The sequence below is a fragment of the Vicugna pacos genome, chromosome 5, assembly GCF_048564905.1.
Source record: "Vicugna pacos chromosome 5, VicPac4, whole genome shotgun sequence".
Classification (NCBI taxonomy): Eukaryota; Metazoa; Chordata; class Mammalia; order Artiodactyla; family Camelidae; genus Vicugna; species Vicugna pacos.
Genome location: NC_132991.1, coordinates 52,528,134 through 52,548,658, shown reverse-complemented (window position 1 = coordinate 52,548,658; position 20,525 = coordinate 52,528,134). Strand labels below are relative to the sequence as shown.

Below are 20,525 nucleotides of genomic sequence, written 5' to 3'. Positions count from 1 at the left end.
GTCCTCAGTCCCAGCATTTCCTTTCTGCTCTTTTCTATGAACATTGGGGTGCATGTATTTTTTTGAGTTAGGGTTCCCTCTGGATATATGCCCAGGAGTGGAATTTCTGGGTCATATAGTAAGTCTATTTTTAGTCTTTTGAGGCATCTCCATATTGTTTTCCATAACGGCTACACCAAAGTACATTCCCGCCAACAGTGTAGGAGGGTTCCCTTTTCTCCACATTCTCTCTAGCATTTATCATTTGGATTTTGAATGATGGCCATTCTAGCTGGTGTGAGGTGATATACTCATTGTAGTTTTGATTTGCGTTTCTCTGATAGTTAGTGATATTGAGCATTTTTTCATGTGCCTAGTGATCATTTGTATTTCTTCCTTGGAGAATTGCTTGTTTAGGTCTTCTGCCCATTTTTGGATTAGGTTTATTATTAAGTTTTATGAGCTGTTTATATTTTCTGGAAATTAAGCCCTTTTCACTCATCTTTTGCAAATACTTTCTCCCATTCCATAGCTTGTCTTTTTGTTTTGCTTATGGTTTCCTTTGCTATGCAAAAGCTTATAAGTATAATTAGGTCCTATTTGTTTATTTTCGCTTTTATTTCTATTGCTTGGGTAGACTGCCCTAGTAGAATATTGCTAAGATTTATGTCAGATAATGTTTTGCCTATGCTTTCTTCCAAGAGGTTCACAGTGTCTTGTCTTACGTTTAAGTTGTTAAGCCATTTTGAGTTTACTTTTGTCTGTGGTGTGAGGGAGTATTCTAACTTCATTGATTTACATGCAGCTGTCCAGTTTTTCCACCATTTGCTGAAGAGACTATCTTTACTCCATTGTATGTTCTTGTCTCCTTTGTCAAAGATTAATTGACCAAAAGTCCATGGGTTTATTTCTGGGCTCTATATTCTGTTCCATTGATCCATATGGCTGTTTTTAATGCCAATACCATGCTGTTTTGATTACTGTAGCTCTATAGAGTTGTCTGAAGTCTGGGAGGGTTATTCCTCCAGCTTCATTCTTTTTCTTCAGTATTGCTTTGGCAATTTTAGGTCTTTTGTGATTCCATATAAAATTTAGGATTATTTGTTCCAGCTCAATGAAAAATGTCTTGGGTAATTTGATAGAGATTGCAGTAAATCTATTGACTGCTTTGGTAGTATGACCATTTTAACAATATTAATTCTTCCAATCTAAGAACATGAGATATCTTTCCATTTCTTTAAGTCATCTTCAATTTCCTTAGTATTTTGTAATTCTCTGTGTATAAGTCTTTCACTTCCTTGGTCAGGTATATTCCTAAGTGTTTTATTTTTTGTATGCAATTTTAAAAGGGATTATTTCTTTACTTTCTTTTTCTGATATTTCATTGTTAGTGTAAAGAAATGGCACTGATTTCTCTATGTTAATGTTGTACCCTGCTACCTTGCCGGATTCTTTTATCAGCTCTAGTAGTTTTTGTGTGAAGCCTTTAGGATTTTTTACCTATAGTATCATGTCATCTGCATATAGTGACAGTTTTACCTCTTCTCTTTGATTTCTTTTTCTTGCCTGATTGCTGTGGGTTGGACTTCCAATACTATATTGAATAGAAGTGGTGAGAGTGGGCATCCTGTCTTGTTCAGATTTTAGCAGGAAGGCTTTCAACTTTTCACTGTTGAGTATTATGCTGACTGTAGGTTTGTCATAAATAGCTTTTATTATGTTGAGATATGTTCCCTGTATACTCATTTTGGTTAGTTTTTATCATAAATGGGTGTTGAATTTCATCAGATGCTTTTTCTGCATCTATTGAGATGATTATGATTTTTGTCCTTTCTCTTGTTGATGTGGTGTATCATGTTGATTGATTTACACATGTTGAGCCATTCTTGTGTCCCTAGGATGAACCCAACTTGAGCATGGTATATAATCTTTTTTATGTGTTATTGGATTCTGTTTGCTAATATTTTGTTGAGTATTTTTGTATCTATGTTCATCAATGATATTGGCCTTTAGTTTTCTTTTTTGGTAGTGTCTTTCTCTGGCTTTGGTATCAGAGTGATGGTAGCTTCATAGAATGAGTTTGGGAGTATTCCTTCCTCTTCAGTTTTTTGGAAGAGTTTGAGAAGGATTGGTATGTGCTCTTCTTTGTATGTTTGATAGAATTCCCCAGTGAAGCCATATGGTCCTGGATTTTTGTTTGCAGAAAGGTTTTTCATTGTTTATTCTATTTCATATCTAGTGATTGTTCAGATGATCTGTTTCTTCTTGATTTAGTTTTGGTTGATTGTATGTGTCTAGAAATTTGTCCATTTCTTCCAAGTTTTCCAATTTATTGACATATAGTTGTTCATAGTATTCTCTTATGATATTTTTGTATTTCTGTGGTGTCAGTTGTAACTTCTCCATTTTATTTTCTTATTTTGTTTAGTTGTGTCTTCTCTTTTCTTCTTGGTGAGCCTGGCTAGAGGTTTGTCAATTATGTTTACTCTTTCAAAACATTGGCTCTTGCTTTGATTGATTTTTCTATTGTTTTTAATCTCTATTTTATTTATTTCCTCCCTGATCTTTATTGTTGCTTTCCTTTTACTGACTTTATATTTTGTTTGTTCTTTTTCTAATTCTTTTAGTTGGCAGGTTAGGTTGTTTATTTCAGATTGTTCTTGTTTTTTTGAGGAAGGCCTGTATCACTATGAACGTCCCTCTTAGGACTGCTTTTGCTGCATCCCATATATTTTGTGATTGTGTTTTCATTGTTGTTTGTCTGAAGGTATTTTTTAATTTCTTCTTTGATTTCATCATAGACCCATTGGTTTTTTGGTAGCATGTTGTTAAGTCTCCATGCTGTAGTTTTTTTCTCATTTGTTTTTCTGCAGTTGCCATGGTGGTCAAAGATGCTTGAAATAATTTCTATCTTCTTAAATTTATTGAGGCTTCTTTTGTGCCCAAGTATATGGTCTATCCTAGAGAATGTTCTGTGAGCACTTGAAAAGAATGTATATTCTGTTTTGGGGGGATGTAAAGTCCTAAAGTTATCAACCAAGTCCAACTGTTCTATTGTGTCATTTAGTATCTCTGTTGCCTCATTTTCTGTCTGGGAAGACCTGTCCAATGGTATTTGTCAGGTATTAAAAGTCTCCTACTATTATTGTATTCCAATTAGTTTCTCCCTTTATGTCTGTTAGTATTTGTTTTATATACTTAGGTGCCCCTCTATTGGATGCATATGTTAACAAGTGTAATATCCTCATCTTGTATCGCTCCTTTGATCTTATATAGTGTCCTTCTTTATGGCCTTTGTTTGAAAATCTATTTTATCTGATGTGAGTATTGCTACTCCCACTTTCTTGTCACTTCCATTTGCATGAAATATCTTTTCTCATCCTCTCAATCTATCTGTGTCCTTCACTCTGAAGTGGGTCTCTTGTAGGTAGCATATTGTAGGCTTTTGTTTTATTATCCAGTCTGACACTCTGTGTCTTTTGATTGGAGCATTTAGTCCACTGATGTTTATAGTAATTATTGATAGATGTTACAAAAACTCCCCCCCCCAAAAAAGAAAAAAAAAAAAACAAAAAATAAGCTAATACAAAAGAAAAAAAAAGAGATATCTGTATTTTCTTGCTCCCTTCTCACTTTTTATGATTTTGATGTCTTTTTTTTTTTTTTAAATCTTCATGTTTATTCTCTTGGAACTCATTGTAGTTATCAAAATTCCAATTATGGTTTTCTTGTTTCTATAGCTTCCTGCTTCTTTTCTATTTAGAGTAGAACTTTCAATATTCCTTTTAGGATAGTTTTAGTATTCCTGAATTCTTTTAGTTTTTGCTTGTCTGTGAAATTTTCTCTCCTTCTACTCTACTCTATTGCAATTGTTTTACCTCAAATTTTGATGATCAAACTCTGGGTGTCTTGTATTATCAGAAAGGAACTATAAATGGCTACAAAGCTGTTTAGTTAAAATCATTGATGCCTGTATTACTAATATTGAGTGTTTGGCTTATATGTATCATTTTACTATAATTAGAATCAAGTTGTTAAAATGCTGACTAATCTGGACCAAAGAATAATATAATATTTTAATGTCTGTTCTTTGTACTTTAAAAGTACATTTTATAGAAATGTCTTATTTAGCCTCATATGGTAATCATTAGGACCACAGAACTAGATGTGACCAAGAGGCATCAGTATGAGCTCTTTCTCCAGGGTGGTCTAGTCTTAACTGCATTTTTGAAAGCATGGTAAAGCCTCTTCAGGAAAAGAAAATTTCAGTCCATTAGGTTATATGCTCCAACCCTTTTGGACCTTATTTGTTACTAATGAAATCCAATCCAAATTCTTCTCATTATGGTTCAAGAAAAGAAACCACTAAAAACATGTTAGGCAAAATAAATACTTTATTAATTTTTTTTTTTTAGAAATCAGCCTTTGTATGATAATTCAAACATTTAAAAAAACCTTTTAGATATTCTTTCAAAGTATACTGTTAACATTTCAACCACTTTTGATTAAAATTTCACACAAAGAAATATACTAGGAGTTGAAAATTATAAATGCTAAGGAATAATTCCAATAACATTTGGCTGTTACTTTACACATTTATTTAACATATATAAAACCAAACAGGAAACCACCTCCCTTTTCCCCCCCCATAAAACAAACAGTTCTCACTGGTTAAAACTGAATTAAAACTGTTTATTATGAGAAAAGCAAATCTAAATTACTTCCATTTTGGAAAAAACAAAGCCAGCTTATTCATTTCTATCCATTCAAGTCACAGGCCCCATTATTTTGGCAATACTCTACTATTTAGTCTGAAAAAAAGAAGAAATGTCTCCTTATAATAAAGAAGTCTGGACAATGCAAAAAGTACATAGTGTTTAACATAAGGCATGTTTCCAAAAAAACCACAAAACTACATAAGCTATAATATTACATTTGTCTTGGGTAAAGTAACAATGCTTACAGTGTAAGAACATTAAGTAGTTGTAGGTAACATAATTCTATCCTACTGCTATTAGTAACCTCCTCAAGAATTAAGAGCAATTTTTACAACAGAACAATTTTTCTTCTTGGAAGTGACACTAATTAATAGCAGTGGAGGGAAAATCATTGGTTGTTTCAAGCTCTCAAAAAATGAATCAGTTATTGCACAGTAAATACCTCATAGAGGTCAGTGTTTTAAGAAGCCAGTCTGAAGAAATATGTTATTTATAAGCTGGTTAAGTTTGGAAGTTTTCAAGTTTTAAAATTAATTCTACATAGGGAATCAACTAGAAAATATTGACATACAAATAAATATTAGGCTTTTCAAATGGCTATAGTTTTGATAGTTTAGAAAAGAAATAAAGTCAGCAAAGTGCCTAAGTTTCTATGTTTTTTAAAAAGATATGCACAGAAGAAATAAACATTGTACACTGTATACAGTAGCCCAGCTCAGCAGCAAGTATCCTCTGAAGCACAAATGACACCTCCACCAGTGTGTATCAGTGAGAACTCCAATATCACACAAGCTAATAGGACCCAGGTCAACCTTAAAAGAGAAAAGTGAACATTAACCATTTTTCAATTATTATGAAAAGGTCTTTAAAAGGAGGATGAGAATATTTTACATATATAAAAGATCTTCCTTTACAAATTATGACTTGATTAGATATGGACCTATAGGCTATGTCTCTTTAAAAGACAGAAAAATACTAAAATTTTATGATTAATTGCAATCTGGATCCATAAATTGTACATCTGAAATAACATTATAACCTATGCTATCAAAACAAGACTCGGGTCTGAAGGTCTTGATATCCTTAATTCCAGAATTTATTTACTATATTAAAATTTTAATAAAATGATAAAACATCAATAATGCCTTGGAGGATTGAGATTATGAAATTTGATTTGCTTACAAAACGAGGTTTACGAGGTTTTCACACCATAGGGTAACATTATATACATTCTAAAAATCAAAATTTAGCTAGAGAAACAGACTTGTGTGCTAAAACAAAAAAGCATTAAATAAACTAAGTACTAATTTACATTTAGCTAAACAAAGAAATTCAGAAAAATTTACCTATAAATTTCACTTAAGGAATATCTTGCTTAGAATTAGATGCTTTACTTGAAGATACTGCTGCCAGAAGTCCACTTACAATTTCCCGTCTGATTTCCCCAACAATAGACTGTTTAATCTAGAATAGCAAAAAGAAGAAAATAAGAATTTAGCAATATGACTGAAATCTATTTTTTCTGTTTTCAGAGAAAAATGAATAGCATTTAATTTCTGCAGTCAGCTAAACTACAGAGGAAAACCGTAACTTTCATGTAACCTTTCATGAAATACAGAGAGGGAGTGGGGAATCATGTCCATTCATCCTCAAACCCAGATCAAACTCTGTGGTCTCGTCTAGCATAACTCAGCTTCATTACAAAATATAACAATTCTTAAGTTGAGAACATTAAAAAAAATTGGATTAAAAAAACTTAATTTGCTTAATGACACAAAATAGCCTGGAAGAACTCATTAAATGTTAGGTTCTATTTTATATTTCTTTATTAATGTCTATCTTTGTATGGTAATCAACAGGATACTCAAGTGTCCCCATTGTTAAGAAAACCCATAACTGAAACTAAAGTATCTAAAGAAATTACATATTGTTCTAACCTAACATACACATTTAAGTAGAAAGAAGAAATGATCATTTAGTACAATGTACTTTAAAACATGAAAAACATTCTCTAAACAATAAACTCTAAAGAAATACATTTTTATTTAGCTGTATGGTACATTTGTTACCTGACTGAAAATTGTGCTTAAGGTTAGGATTTACACATCATTTTATTGTTGGAAAACAAACCTAGAGGCAATGACAATTCCATCAAGATTTTCTTCTCCAGATGACCAAACAGTACACAAGCCTATCCATGCCCAAACAGTACACAAGCCTATCCATGCCTTTTCCTCACTAATAATACAGCATTACCTCCAAATAGCCCTTTGTGAAGGCTTTAAATGTGTATTTCCTGAAATAAACTGATAATGCCTTCCCAAATTAGCACTCGAGACACTCTCAACCAGCTTTTAAAATTTTACATTTCCAGTTTCCTGTCAGCCTGATCTATTTCCTAAAATGTTCCTAAGTACATCCTGAACACATCTCAATTGAAGTCTTTCCAAAAATGGCTGTGTATTCATCTGTCACGCAAAACTGGTACACAATGCATATATATTTATACATAAGCAGAGAAGCAAATGCTTCTTAGCTACCAACCATCTGTATTGAAAGATATTTAAATAAATAGAAGCTTCTCATTTTACCTCCTACCAATATTTTTAAACTTTAAACATGAAGTTTTTGAAGTTCATAGTACTTCAGATTCATTTTTTAAACAACTATGTACTAGATACAAAATACAAATATTACGACAACCAGAATCTCTTTGCCACAAGCACAAATGCAGTGTACTCAACCTGGACTGCAGTAAATCTAAATTTACAAAGACAATGAGCAGTAGAGTCTTTCAGTTCTGTTGTCCAATGGACATCTCATCTTCATCATTTAAAAAAAGAAAAATCATTCTTCATTCAAAAAACAAACTAGCAGGGGAGAGCATAGCTCAAGTAGTAGAGTGCATGCTTAGCATGCATGAGGCCCCGGGTTCAATCCCCAATACTTCCTTTAAAAATAAATAAATAAGTAAACCTAACTGCCTCTCCCGACCAAAACAAAACAAAAACTAGCCGTAAAGTATTTTCTACAAACCAAAATGTTCGTCAACATTTTTGGGGGGTATAGACCTTACTGGAGAACACATGAGAGTCTCTACCAAGAATGTTATAAACTAGATGGGTACACAATGAATATTGTTTCATAAATATTAAGAGGAAAAAATATATTAATTCATTAATGACATAAGAACAGAATAAATTAAAAAAAAATAAGAGACCAGTATGGGCTAGAAGAGGAAAAAAATAAATAAAAAATTCATAGGGAATAGCAAACTTTAACATAGTAAGTAGGTCACAATAAAAGTAAGGACAATTTCGGACAACAGTGAGGATGAAAACTGCAGCAAGAGCATCTCAGATGAAGGGAGCAAAAAGAAGCCTGGCTGACGGGATAGTTCCTACCAGGTAGGGAGTAGAAGGAAACTGGAAATAGGAAGGGTGAGGTCCAGTGGAAAGTGTTCACTGTGAGCTACTTCAGGGAGAGTATTGGACTGAGGCTCATTTATCAATGTATCCTGGCATACAGTAAGTGCTTAATGAACATCTGAGTGAAGGTATCAATGAGAGAGAGAAACAAGGTGAGAGAGAGCATCAGATGCAAAAAGGAACAGAAAGTAGGAAAACAAAGGACTACAGACTAGCACTGAAGATGACAAAATGCTTTAGATTACTGAAGAAATAAATATATGGACAAATAAATTAGTTCCAGTTTCCCATGCTACAGAGAGGTGGGAAGGATCAGTAGTGCGAAAACTACTGGGACAGATGGTGAAATTGCCTTTATGAGCACCATTTCCAAAAAGTGGTACAGGCTGAAGACAGACTACTGGAGATTAAGAAAAGAATGCCCACTGACAAGTAAACAGGCTGAGAGCAAGTCTGAAGTTTGGGGCAACATATCCATTTAACACGCATCTGCTGAATGCCTCTTTTGTGGCAGCCATTATATCAAGTGATCACAAACACAACTGTACTAAGAACACAGGGCAAGCTGTGTATTTACCAAAACACAGGTTAAAGCTTGCCAGATGAAATATAATAAAGATACTAAAAGGCATGAATCAAGCCCAGGAACTTCAATAAACAAAGAACTCTACACAGAGCAATTTATGTTTATGCTTTGACATTTAATTCTGTTCTGTCTGCTTCTGTGGAAACATGCTCACTCATTCTATTAAGTAATCTTTTTACTTACCTTTTATGAAAAAGTAACTATAAACAGTCTCACGCCACTGATTACATACATCACAGACCACCTGGGCAAATTCCAAGAAAGCATACACTTCCCCACTACAACGCACACAATCTGCACAGGAAAGGGGTATCTTTAATCTGACTAAAGCTTAGTTGTTGAATGAGTATTAAATATTTGTCTGAAAGAACTTTCTTTCAGTGTTCTCCTTCAAAAGAATTCTACAGCATTAACACATTATAAATAATGAAATAATTCTTTTTAAAAACTTCACATATGGTGAAATAATAGAAACAAAGGCCTGATAGACATCAATGTTTTCATGCACCCATGAGGGCAATAAGAAAACTTCCCTGAAAGTGTCTGCCAAACACGTTTAATCCTCACTTGCAAAACTGTTCAACCCAAGCTTAAATCTTGCCGTCCTGAATAGTGGCTTTGTTAATGGGGTTAGGGACCCAGAATTTACTGGAAAGACAGAATCTAATTTAATTTTCTTGGTAGCTGATACAATCAGCTTTAAAAAACTGGAATTCAGTACCATGTATATTTAAGAATTTTAAATGAATAGAATCAAGACTAATCTGAATTTTAAATATTTTGTAAGCAAAGTTGAACAGAATGCCACTGTAACTGAGCTAAGATGATATTAATACAAATTATTTTTTAATTCTAAATGGCATTAGACTAATTTATCTATTAAAATATGCTTTTCTTAAAATTTATTTTATTTTTTTAGTGGAGGTACTAGACATTGGACCCGGGACCTTATGTATGTTAAGGATGCACTCTACCACTGAGCTATACGCTCAACCCCCAACATATGCTTTTAAAGTGCTTCAAAACAGTTTGTTTTCTTAAAAACATCAATATTCCTTTTATACCTTTTTTGATCTACCATATATTTTACTTGGTAAGTCCTTCTTTATAAACAGTTACAAGGGTCAATGTTAAGCCAAAATTCCTTCAAACTATGCCAAATTATGAATTAGAGAGTTTCAAATTTACATTTAGTAACAAATTCTGAAAAATTCTTCAAACATTCAACTTGCATGTCAGTTTATAAATGCCTTCAAATTATAAAATCTTCCATATTTAATAGCAGGGTCTTACAAACGATTATGTAATTCTCTAGCACCAATACAGTATAATGGGAACAACCAAATTTTCTATATGTATGCTATGTTCTATCAGCCAAAAAACAAAACAAAAAAAAAAAACAAAAAAACCCCACAACATTCTGGTTTAGGGATGCTTTACTATCAGGAAATTATTTATGGCACACATCAGGGCCATCCATTGACAACTTTAAAAATAAGGATGCAAGTGCACATTAAGGGAGTATTTGTGCCAAATGAGTACATAAAGTCAAGTTTCCAAAGAAAATTTTCAAACTAAAGTAAACTAAAGGGGACAAAAATATCACATTTCTAAGGGGAAAATTTTTTTAACTTATTTTTTTCAGTTAACAAATATATCACAGAGAAAAGTTACTTACTCAAAAATTAATGTCTGATGTGAAATACATTAATAGGAATGGGTTACAATCAGTCATACCTAACTAAGCAAGGTGACTGTACAGAGCCTGCTAAACATTAGTCAGCCCAAAGCAACCGACAAAAATAATTACATTTGTAGGACAAATAAATGTATAGAATTAAGACCTTTTAAACTTAGAGTTGGTAATTCACATCATGAAAAGAAATTACAAATACGTGCAACCTCTTCTGCTATAGTGCTTGTTCTGTAAATGAGAATTTGTCTGTCAGCTGAAGCGAACAACACACTTCCCGAACTGTACAAACATTACACACCTACCAGCTGTCTCAGTTCCCCATGTGTTACGAACCATACCTCTCCACATCTGGGATTAAGACATTCTGCTGGATTTCCTGTCACCCTCCTCTACTACTTCACAATAACTCACAAGCTGCAACCCTGCCAAAGTCCAATTCCACAGGCAAATTTCAGATCTTTTTCAAGGTAAAGTGTCACATTACAGCAGTATTTATGTATTTCTTAACCATTTAACATAATAGTGTTACTGTTTTTAATAGGTTTCTACCTATTTTTAAATATATCCCTGACAAAGTTTGAGTGTTATGCTTCTAATCCTATTTTCCCCATAAAACTCTACAGTTTTTATTGCACAAATCTGCCTAACAACGATTTTTAGAAATGCATATATCATACTACAGCAAAACAGACTGCATTTATTTTTAATGTACTTCTCTAGCTACTATCATACAGCTATAAATGATGGCTCCTAATATACATGAACTAATCTTCAGACGCAGAAGATCAAAGGCCCATTTGAAGGAACATTTTTGTCTGTTGCTACCATTCTTAACCTACAACCACTAGAAAATTATTTTACTGCTACTGACAAATTAATTCTAAACATATGTTAGTTCATATAACTGAATTTATTGGAAATATATAGATTAAAAAGAGGGCATGACTGACCCTAATTTCTCTGGCTCATTTTGACTTTTTCCATTTCTAAATTCTTAATTCTCAAATATATCACACTAAATGCTTTTCTCTCTGATTTTTCAGTTGTTTCCTGAGTTACTAGACTTCCTTTCAATTAGACTTTAAGCTTAAGGATTTCATGCCTTATACCTGTTTTTCTTTTATCCTTTACAGAGAAGATACTCGTTAAGACACTTGTAAAGAGATTTTTTTTAATGTGTAGGATATTCCTCCTTTTAACCATTGCAAAGATTGAAAATCCTTTTTCATCATGGATTTTAAGTATCTCAGTTAGAAAGAATTATGAATAATTATGTTTATTCCTTAAGAGTTACTCTTAAGGGAACAGAATGAAAAAAAATATATTCAACATGTATAAGTTTTGTAGGGAAAAAAAGTCATCATAAAGATGTATCTACAGTAGTCTCTGTTTTTAAATGATATATATAGTATTCCTTATTACCCGATCCTAGTGCCAAAAACAGCTATTTTACTAATTTTTTCAATTAACTTTTGACCTTTGATTACTAATCTTCCTAATTTTTTTAGTCCTTTTGGTAACCTAGAACTACAGTTAAATGCTTCAGGTTTGCATAGTGCTATATAGGACAGACCTTCTTTTCTATACAGAGTGTAATATTTTAACAACTTAAACAATTTCCACATTTTTCCACACCCACTAAACTAAACAGATCAAATTCTTTATATCACAACACCATTCTTTTCATATCAGTTGACATTACAGAATGATAGCTTTTAATCCTGGAAGAGATCTAAATTGAAACCCCTCATTTTACAAACGTGGACACAAAGGTCTAGAGAGTTTGTCACATGGTCAGCTATATTGCAAACCCTACACATACCTTCTTCACCACAGTGGATATAGAAAATTGCAATTATTTCACACTGGAGTGAAATCTGCAGAAGTGGCATTACAAACACATCTTAATAGATATGAGTTGGATCAATGGCAAAATTACTGAATACAGTGAATCAAAGGAGTATCTTATAAATAATTAATGTTCAAATAAAATCTTCTCCAACACGTATCACTAAATAAATCAATTAAGCATTGATTTTACTCACCTCCCTTATGACTTGCTGCAACTCATCTTGCTCCACATTTTTAGGCGTTTCCTCAGCAGCTGGCAATAATGAAATTTTTCCACGCTCTTCCTCCACTTCAGACTTAGGTCCTACAGCCTCTGAGGCTTCTTCAGCTGCTCCACCTTCCTCGGCACTTTCCACATCTGGAGGTGTCTGCACAGAGCCTGTTCTAGAAGGAGCAGTTGGTGTTAGGGCCACTGATGCTCGGAATACTTTCTTGCTTGGTACCAGATGGGTCTTGGGTTTGCCTGAGTCACTAGAAGGTACTCCAGTTCTTCTGTTTGCATGAGAGGGACCAGAACATACAGAAGATGACTCTGATGTTGCTTGGGAGAAAACAGATTCTGAGCTTTCTCCAGGAGGAATTTCAAATCCCATTTCTCCAAGGCCCAATTCAGACTTCAGATATGACTGTTCCCGCATCAGTTCAGTGACCTGGAGATCAGAAAAACTGTAATTCTTCTCTCTTGAAATTAAGATTGGCAGTTAAAAGAAGATTCAAATCCTAGCTGTGATTACTGCCAAAAATCACTTAACTTATAAAGAAATGATTCTAATGTATTCAGTTACTACTCAATTTCACTTGTAGAAACAGCAAGAAAAATTTAAATTCATAGTGAAATCAAGCCATAAAATGTGTAACTAAACTACAGTTGGATGAAATTTTACTTGATCCCATACAGGTGTCCAAATTACTTATTAAGAAGAGTAACTAGTAGAAACAAAACAGTTACTTGTAATACCCCCAAAATGAATCAATCTGTTTAAAATATAAAAATCAGACTTTTGTTCAAAAAGTAGTTATCTTATAGATCCAATTACCTAAAGGACCCGAAATGAGACTCTGAAAGAACATTTCCCCTGGAGTATAGATTACTTTTTATGATGCATTATTTCCTTTGGGCTATAAAGATAAATCACTATTGCAATTAATCGGCTTTCTAGTGGTCAAGATGGCAATGTACTTTCAGAAGTGCCAGACTCACTTCCAATATCAATTTAACTAACATCAAATTCCAAATTTTAAAAAAATTCCATCTACATTAGGAAAACTGTCTGTTTATGAAATATTATATCATTCCCTTCCCCAGTGATTTAAAAGGAAAGAGGCTTACTGGTTCCATTACATTCAATGGAGAAGGGCATGACAAGTTATCAGCGCTCCTACTGCCACACATTCCCTGGAAAAGCAAGAACAATATATACGTGTGTGTGTGTGTGTGTGTGTCTGTTTTTTCAAATTGCAAGTGATTCATAATAAAATGAACTCATTATTGCTCTGACAGTCCTTTATGTCACAAAGGTTACCCTCAACTGTCACGGGTTCCTATAAAGTGTGTTATTGTGACTCAAGTTGACTGACTGCTGTCACCAATACACACTTCTCCGAATAATGGATCAAAACCTTTTATGGAAAAATATATTCATTGATGATACAGGATATTCTTAGTCTATGCTATACATATATGTGTGCACATACACAAACACATGCGTTCTTATTCTACTGGTTCTCCTTCATATGTGTGCATGTTTGTGTGTTCATCCATTTATTTTTAAGAGAATCAAATATGTTCAATTAACAGATGAAAGTTCGCTATTTCAACATTTCAAAACAATATATTCTACAACTGAAAGATTTTGGCAAAAATAAGAATACAACTCTTGAAGTTCAAACTGCATAGAAAGGGACATTAGAAGTATGAAAAGTGATACAAAATAAAGTGTTCCTTTCTAGTCTCAGTCGTATAGATGCTTTTTTGCTTTTACAAAGATTTCATTTGATTCCTTAAAAAACATAAAGAATGAAAAAGAATCCAAAATAAAGTAAAAGTTTAAATGGAACAGTTTGTTTTTTTTCCCCAAAAGCAGGAAAGGGGAAAAAGCAAAATGACTGAAATATTTATCTGTGTTCTACACAGTTACATGCAGTGATTAGCGCCTAAATTAGTCATATGTTAACCCACTATCACTGTCCCTTTAAAGCCCTAAACTTTTGTATTGCTCCTTGTTCTCTATTATTAAAAATTATGATTTTCAATGTATTTCTAAATATACTAAACATTTAAGAAAATAATCACAACTTGCACATTCAACTGATTTGTGGGAAAGGCTCCTTAAACACTCTACATGCCTCTAATGCCATTTAAATAAGTTTTGAAATTCAGGCATCTGCCTGGGGTCGCGACAAACAAGTCCCGCATGAGAGCTGCGGCCAGGACAAGCAAGCAGAGGTCGCGTACCAGGAGCGCCGGGGAGCGGAAGGGTGACGGCATGCGCACAGCGCGGAGCTGCTCCTCCAGCCCCAGCAGGCGCTCCTCCAGCTGCAGCTCCAGGTCCTGCAGTTCCATTCGGACTGAATTTCTCAAGCTCTGGAGCTGATCAACTTCATACCTGTCAGTACAGTGGGAGACACAAAGTTTGAGAAAAGCAGTTTGAGGACTCCTGTTCACAACTCTCTCACGGGCTATCGGGAGGTACTGAAACCCCAAGTTCCGTATCAGCACATCGGCACCTGCAGTAGGCGTAACCACTGGGAGAACTGGTTTTTCTTTCTCTAGCATCGATCACACACATCCCAAACAATTAAAAACAGCCTGCAACCACTATCTATCTTCCTCAATACATCGAAGAGAGAGAAGTTTACTTAGTAAAACCCTGCACCTAATTTTATCTGCACTGGTTCACAAAGCAGATAAAGAGTACACAGCAGTAGAAATAAAAAGCCAGCTTCAAAAATTAAAAAGCTCACAATGTTTTATAGAATGAAAAACATTTTGAGTCACATTAAGACAAACGAACTTTTACCTTTCCTCCTCAGTCATATGATGATAAACCATGGTTTGCTGGCGCAGCATTGCCAATTCTAAATCCATCATTTGCGTTCTAAACAAATTCAGGCTCCGCCTCATTACCTGGAGCTCCTGAAAAGTATTCTAAAATACAATATGACACCATCAACGTCTAAATCACACGAATTCTTTTGTAGCACAAAGCTTTAAGTGAGAACTTACTTCATAAAGAGGTAGAACAGATGATTTCTGAGTACTGTATGGAGCAGCAGCAAGATCAGGTCCTCTCGTCATAGGGTACTTCAAAAGAGTGAAAGTATGATTAGAAATCAATGTTAAAGAGACTACTTCCAAATTATCTAAGGTGCTAAAAAGGTGGAATTTGGGGCCTACATATTTTTCTCTGAGGCAAAAAAGAAAAACAAAAAACCACTTCATGTTGTAAGCAGGAACCAAACAAATCAGTCCCCAGTGCCAGCTATTACTCCTATCAGTTTCAGGTGTAAGTCAGTGTATTTGGAATGGGAAAGAGGCAAAGGAATGCATATAGTTCAAATCTTATGTCTTGCAGGATTTCCCACTTGCCTTGAGGAAGCAGAAAAATAAAGGCAAAATTCAGAAATGTAGAAGTGATAGCAAATGTCATTCTGAGATTACAGAAACTACTGACTTGGCTGAGAGAGGAGCAAGCAAGCATCACACTCATTCTAGACATCTGAGTGACTACTATATGTCACGATTTTAGGCAGTGAAAAAGATAAATGACAAAAGGCATTCCCTCCCTTCAAGTGTTCTCACAGTAAGAGAAAGAAGGGAAAAGAGAAGTTAAAAAAAATTATTACAGTGGTTGGGAGCGGTGTGGGGAATGCTATGATGGAAACAAACAAAAATCTAGATTAGGTGAGTAATTTTTCCCGACAGTGGTGACACCTCAGCTGAGCCCTAACAGTAAACAGGACTTGGTCAGGCAAAGAAAGCCATGACAGGGCAGTCCGGGTAGGAAAAAAAAGTGGCCTGTGTGAAAACAGATACCTAGGATCGCACAACTATGCAGAGGCCTGCGTGCAGCCCAACACAGCAGGAGCACACAGAGGGAAAGGGACTGGAGAGACAGGCAGAGGCCAGGTCATGAAAAGCATCTGTCTACTGAGGCAGGGAGAGGCGAGGGCAGGGAAATGAATTAGCTGAGCTACTGATGGGACGTCGGAGGGAAGACCACATCTAGAGCAGCACAAGCTGGCTTAGACAAGTGCACCGTGAGGGTGCAGGAGGACAGGACCTGGGAATCCCCAGCTACATAAATGACAGCTGAAAGGTTAAATGTCTCCTTCCCAGACAGAACTATATTTTGTAAGGAGGAAGGAGAAACACCCACTTTCTGGTCAGACAGAAAATCATTAGAAGACAGCTGTCATGAGGATAAACTCTATATTTAAAAAAGGTGTTATTTTACTACATAACTTGAAAAGTTCCAACTTTCACTTTTACTGTCCAAGTGGCTTCTCGTCTACTTTGTCATCATGATAAAAGATCTATAATATACACTCTAGGCCTCCTGACTCCTAGCTGAACACCCTGATCATTACGTTACACTGTCATTTTCTTTCATTTCCTCAATCATCTAAATATAAACAGTTTAGAAAGAGATTTAGGAAGGAAATATGAAAGGCAAACCTAGACACAATGTACTTCTTTTCATAGCTTTTTTTTGGGAAATTATATTTCCTGCTCACTAACAAATCTGAGAGCAATGACTTTAAAAGTGACAAGACACACAGACCATTTTTATTCAAGTTCACACTTTACCTGATTTTTTTTCTCTTCTGGGGTGGTTCCAGTCTTTTCACCCCGTGGAAGTAGACTAATTCTGTGCCAGGAGACCAGCATCAGGAGTCAGTAGATGGAGGGGAAAGCTTAGTCAGAGAGCTACGAGTGGCCCCAGGAGAACACACGGCGACACAGAAGCCAAGGGGAAGAAAACTCAGAAAGAAGAGGTGGTGAACACTGTCAGATGGCAGAGAAAAGGAGACACAGTACTTGAGAGGGGAGAGTTTTAATAATAGAGACACCTTGACAAAGACAGTGGAGGAGAGGCTAAAGGAGGGAGGAGACCTAATGAGCGATGTCCCTTCTCTAGGAGGGAGGGAGAGCGCCTTGTTCAGAATTAAGTTACAGCTACTCCCTCGAGCTGGGAGGGAAGAGGCTGAGAGGAGGGCAGGTATAGATAAGTTTCTGCAGGTAGGACAACGAAGCTGAGGTGGTTCATACCTGATGGGTCCTAGCTTCTCACTGAACTAAGAGGTGTTCAGACCAATAAAAGAAAAAAGTTCAGAAGGACATACTTTTTCTCATACCTGTGAAAGGTTCTGCAGTGAGTTTCTAATATCATGCAATACTCTTCGCAACTGCATTTCGATGGCAGAAGGAGGGTTCACAGAGCACGCTCGGTAAGGGTAGGCAGCATGTCTCTGTGAGTAAGGACACCCAAAAGGGGACGTGAAGGCACTGCAGGTGGCGCCTGGTATGTTGGGGACACTGTGAGTGCTCAGAGTTCTCATGTGCTCACACAGGGGCCTTTCCTGCCACTCCGAGTGGATGGAGTGAAGGGAGCAGGTGGACTGAGACATGGGGACCGGAGCGTACAGTGAGCAGGCGGGAGTCCTCCGCAGAGGGCAGTCCTCCAAGCGGTTCACCTCGCTCTGGGTGGCTTCTTCTTTCTTCACAGATGGCGGAGAGATAAAAATAGTGGATTTAACTAAAGACTGACCATCACGTTCAATCGCCTCTTTTTCTAATTTCTGTTCCTCTTCCGGTGTGTACTTGTAAGTGAAGGAAGGTGGACTGCATCTGGTCTCTTTTCCGGGTGACAGCTTAACATTGACAGAGGACACAACCCTTACTGGACTCAACAAGGTGGTTGGTAAAGACTGAGACCTTCTCAGGGGATAGCCAGCTTTTGCAAACAAGTACCTCTGTTTCAACAGATCTTTTGATTTTATCAAGCTACGCCCCACTCTTTGATTAGACAGACTGAAAACCTTCATTTGGGCTCTCCGCAAAGCTGTATTTACTCTGTCCACAGAGGAGGGAGGCCCAGTTGTATTTTCAGAGCCCTTCTCACTGCATTTAGCTTCAATAGAAGCCAGTGATTTAAGAATATGGTGGGTGGTATACTGGGGAAATTCACGTTCACTACTTTTATCCATGTCACTTTCAGCACTTGCTTCCCTCAGTAGTTCCCCTGGCTGTGCTGGAGATGAGTCCCCTTTCGTTTCGGTGACCTCAGTAACATGATCCCCTGCACTACAGGTGGACTGCGGACTTCCTGTATGCTCAACAGTCTCGCACGGGGGGAAATCCTGGCTGTCTGGCCTTTTGTCAGCAATTGTTGCTGTCTTCTCTCGTCCCATCTGAAGAGAGGTGAGAGACTCCTCCTCTAATTCATTAAAATAAGGCTGGTCTTGTGCCGTTGGTGTAAGGAGCTCTTCACCAAATGATGTGACTGTCGTCTCACTGTCACAGCTATCAGCACTACTCCCCATGGCTTGCAGGGATTCATGAACCTGTGAAAGGAAAACGGGCAGAAGGACGGAGAATTCCTATAAGCAGCAGCATTAACAAAATACCAAACTGATATGATGCTTCTGTACTGTTAGGGTCTCCCACCTCCGTTTTGGCCCTGGTACTATTCTAAATTGCTTTAAATGCCCTCATCAGCAACCCCTCCACTCTCTCATAAAGATTATTCTAGACTTTTTCCTTAAATCTCTTTTCAATACTCATCTTCCTTTCTTCCAACACATGACACTGACTCAGAGAAAATGGACAAACATCTCTTAACTTCTTCCCCACCACCTAGAAACTTCACCACGTCTCTTCCCATCATTCCCTCCTCTCCATTCTGAAAGAAAACTGTCTCTTTTTTCAAAGCTAATCCTCCCAACCTGTATTTCTGATCACACCCTCTCCAGGACTAGTGTATTCCTCTAGTTTCACCTCAGATTTCTCTGCATCAGACTCTTTCTCTTAGAGCCCCTTCCCTCAGCCAAACAAATTCCCTAAGTCATTACACGTATGGAAAAGACAAAAAGACCTATCTTATGCTATCATCTTTACTTGAAAAAACAGTTAGCATTCAGATCCTCTGTCCCTTATCACTGATTTACTCTGCAATCCTATTTTTGCCTCATTTACTCCATCAGAACTATTCACCCAACTATTCACTTTCTGAAAAACCAAATTCTCATCTTTTCACTCCAATGGTCATAGCTTTCCTTTGAAAAGTTTCTCCTCCATCTCCCAATTTTTATGCCTGTTGGATTATTCTGAGCCTCCTTAGATACTTCTCTTGTCTGCCTAATCCTTAAATGCTGTTTCTCAAGGTTCTTTTTGGGGTTCTCCTTTTCTCTTATTCCAATTTTCCTTAAAATTTGCTTACCGGTGTTTTAAATACTTGTGATGTACATGCTGTGTACTACAGACTAAGCTCCTTGTGGATAAAGATGTGCCTATTTTCTGGGTTGTCTAACATACATGAAAGTCAGAAAATATTCAGCAAGCTGTGGTTCCACACTATTAAATAAACAGTTATTGTAAAATACTGAAATACACTGATAGTAAAAAATCAAAAAAATAAAAATCAGGTTAACTAGTAAACTTCTGTTTACTGGTGGTCCAAAAATAAAGGAGAAGTTTTTTTGCTGTTTTTAAACATTCAGGCAGAGAGAGATGAAGAATTAGTGAAACTTAAAATTTGTAGTCAAATGCTTAGATAACATCTGCATCCCAGAATTTTCATCGTATTGTCATTTGAAAAAGATTACACAGATTGCCTTGAAATATACAGCCAGTGGAAAACCACCTAAATATAAAGAAGTTAATCATGTGCCTACTACAATAGGAAATTTTACCTGAAGATGATTAAGGGAGAGGCAGTCTGTCGAATCTTCAGCAAAACCGCTGCTATCAGAGTGCTGACTTGCAGTACGCAACAGGTGATCTACCAAAGGAAATGTGTTATACAAAACTGCCAGATGGAACTTCAATGAGTACAATACTGTTACAGCTGTATGATGCCCAACAGATCTATGATACATAACAATGATTTTTTTCTTAGAAAAGTATGCCTCACTTATGCAAAATTGTGGCTTCAAAGCACAGGTGGTAACTTGAATTCAAACAAAAATGAATCTGATCTAGAAATCCTCTGTGTTTGATTGCTAATTAAGCTCTAATTATACTGTACTTAGGTAAATCCAATTAA

At 36.0% G+C, this 20,525-nt stretch overlaps 1 protein-coding gene across 4 annotated transcripts in view; it reads right to left on the bottom strand.

The window, feature by feature from the left end:
* Positions 1 to 4,355: 4,355 nt before the first annotated feature.
* The window catches only part of ITPRID2 (ITPR interacting domain containing 2), a 79,838-nt gene continuing 63,668 nt past the window's right edge, over positions 4,356 to 20,525 (bottom strand). For 2 of the 4 annotated variants that reach the window (XM_031678292.2, XM_006210229.4), the window contains 9 exons: positions 20,173 to 20,261; positions 17,617 to 18,825; positions 15,485 to 15,562; positions 15,279 to 15,406; positions 14,714 to 14,864; positions 13,589 to 13,654; positions 12,453 to 12,908; positions 6,044 to 6,161; positions 4,356 to 5,509 (listed from right to left, as the gene is read on the bottom strand). In XM_031678292.2, the coding sequence (XP_031534152.2) occupies positions 6,057 to 6,161; positions 12,453 to 12,908; positions 13,589 to 13,654; positions 14,714 to 14,864; positions 15,279 to 15,406; positions 15,485 to 15,562; positions 17,617 to 18,825; positions 20,173 to 20,261 (2,282 nt within the window). In that variant the 3' untranslated portion in view covers positions 4,356 to 5,509; positions 6,044 to 6,056. The remainder of the gene's footprint in view (positions 5,510 to 6,043; positions 6,162 to 12,452; positions 12,909 to 13,588; positions 13,655 to 14,713; positions 14,865 to 15,278; positions 15,407 to 15,484; positions 15,563 to 17,616; positions 18,826 to 20,172; positions 20,262 to 20,525) is intronic. The other 2 variants (XM_031678294.2, XM_015244373.3) reach the window with 1 other exon arrangement.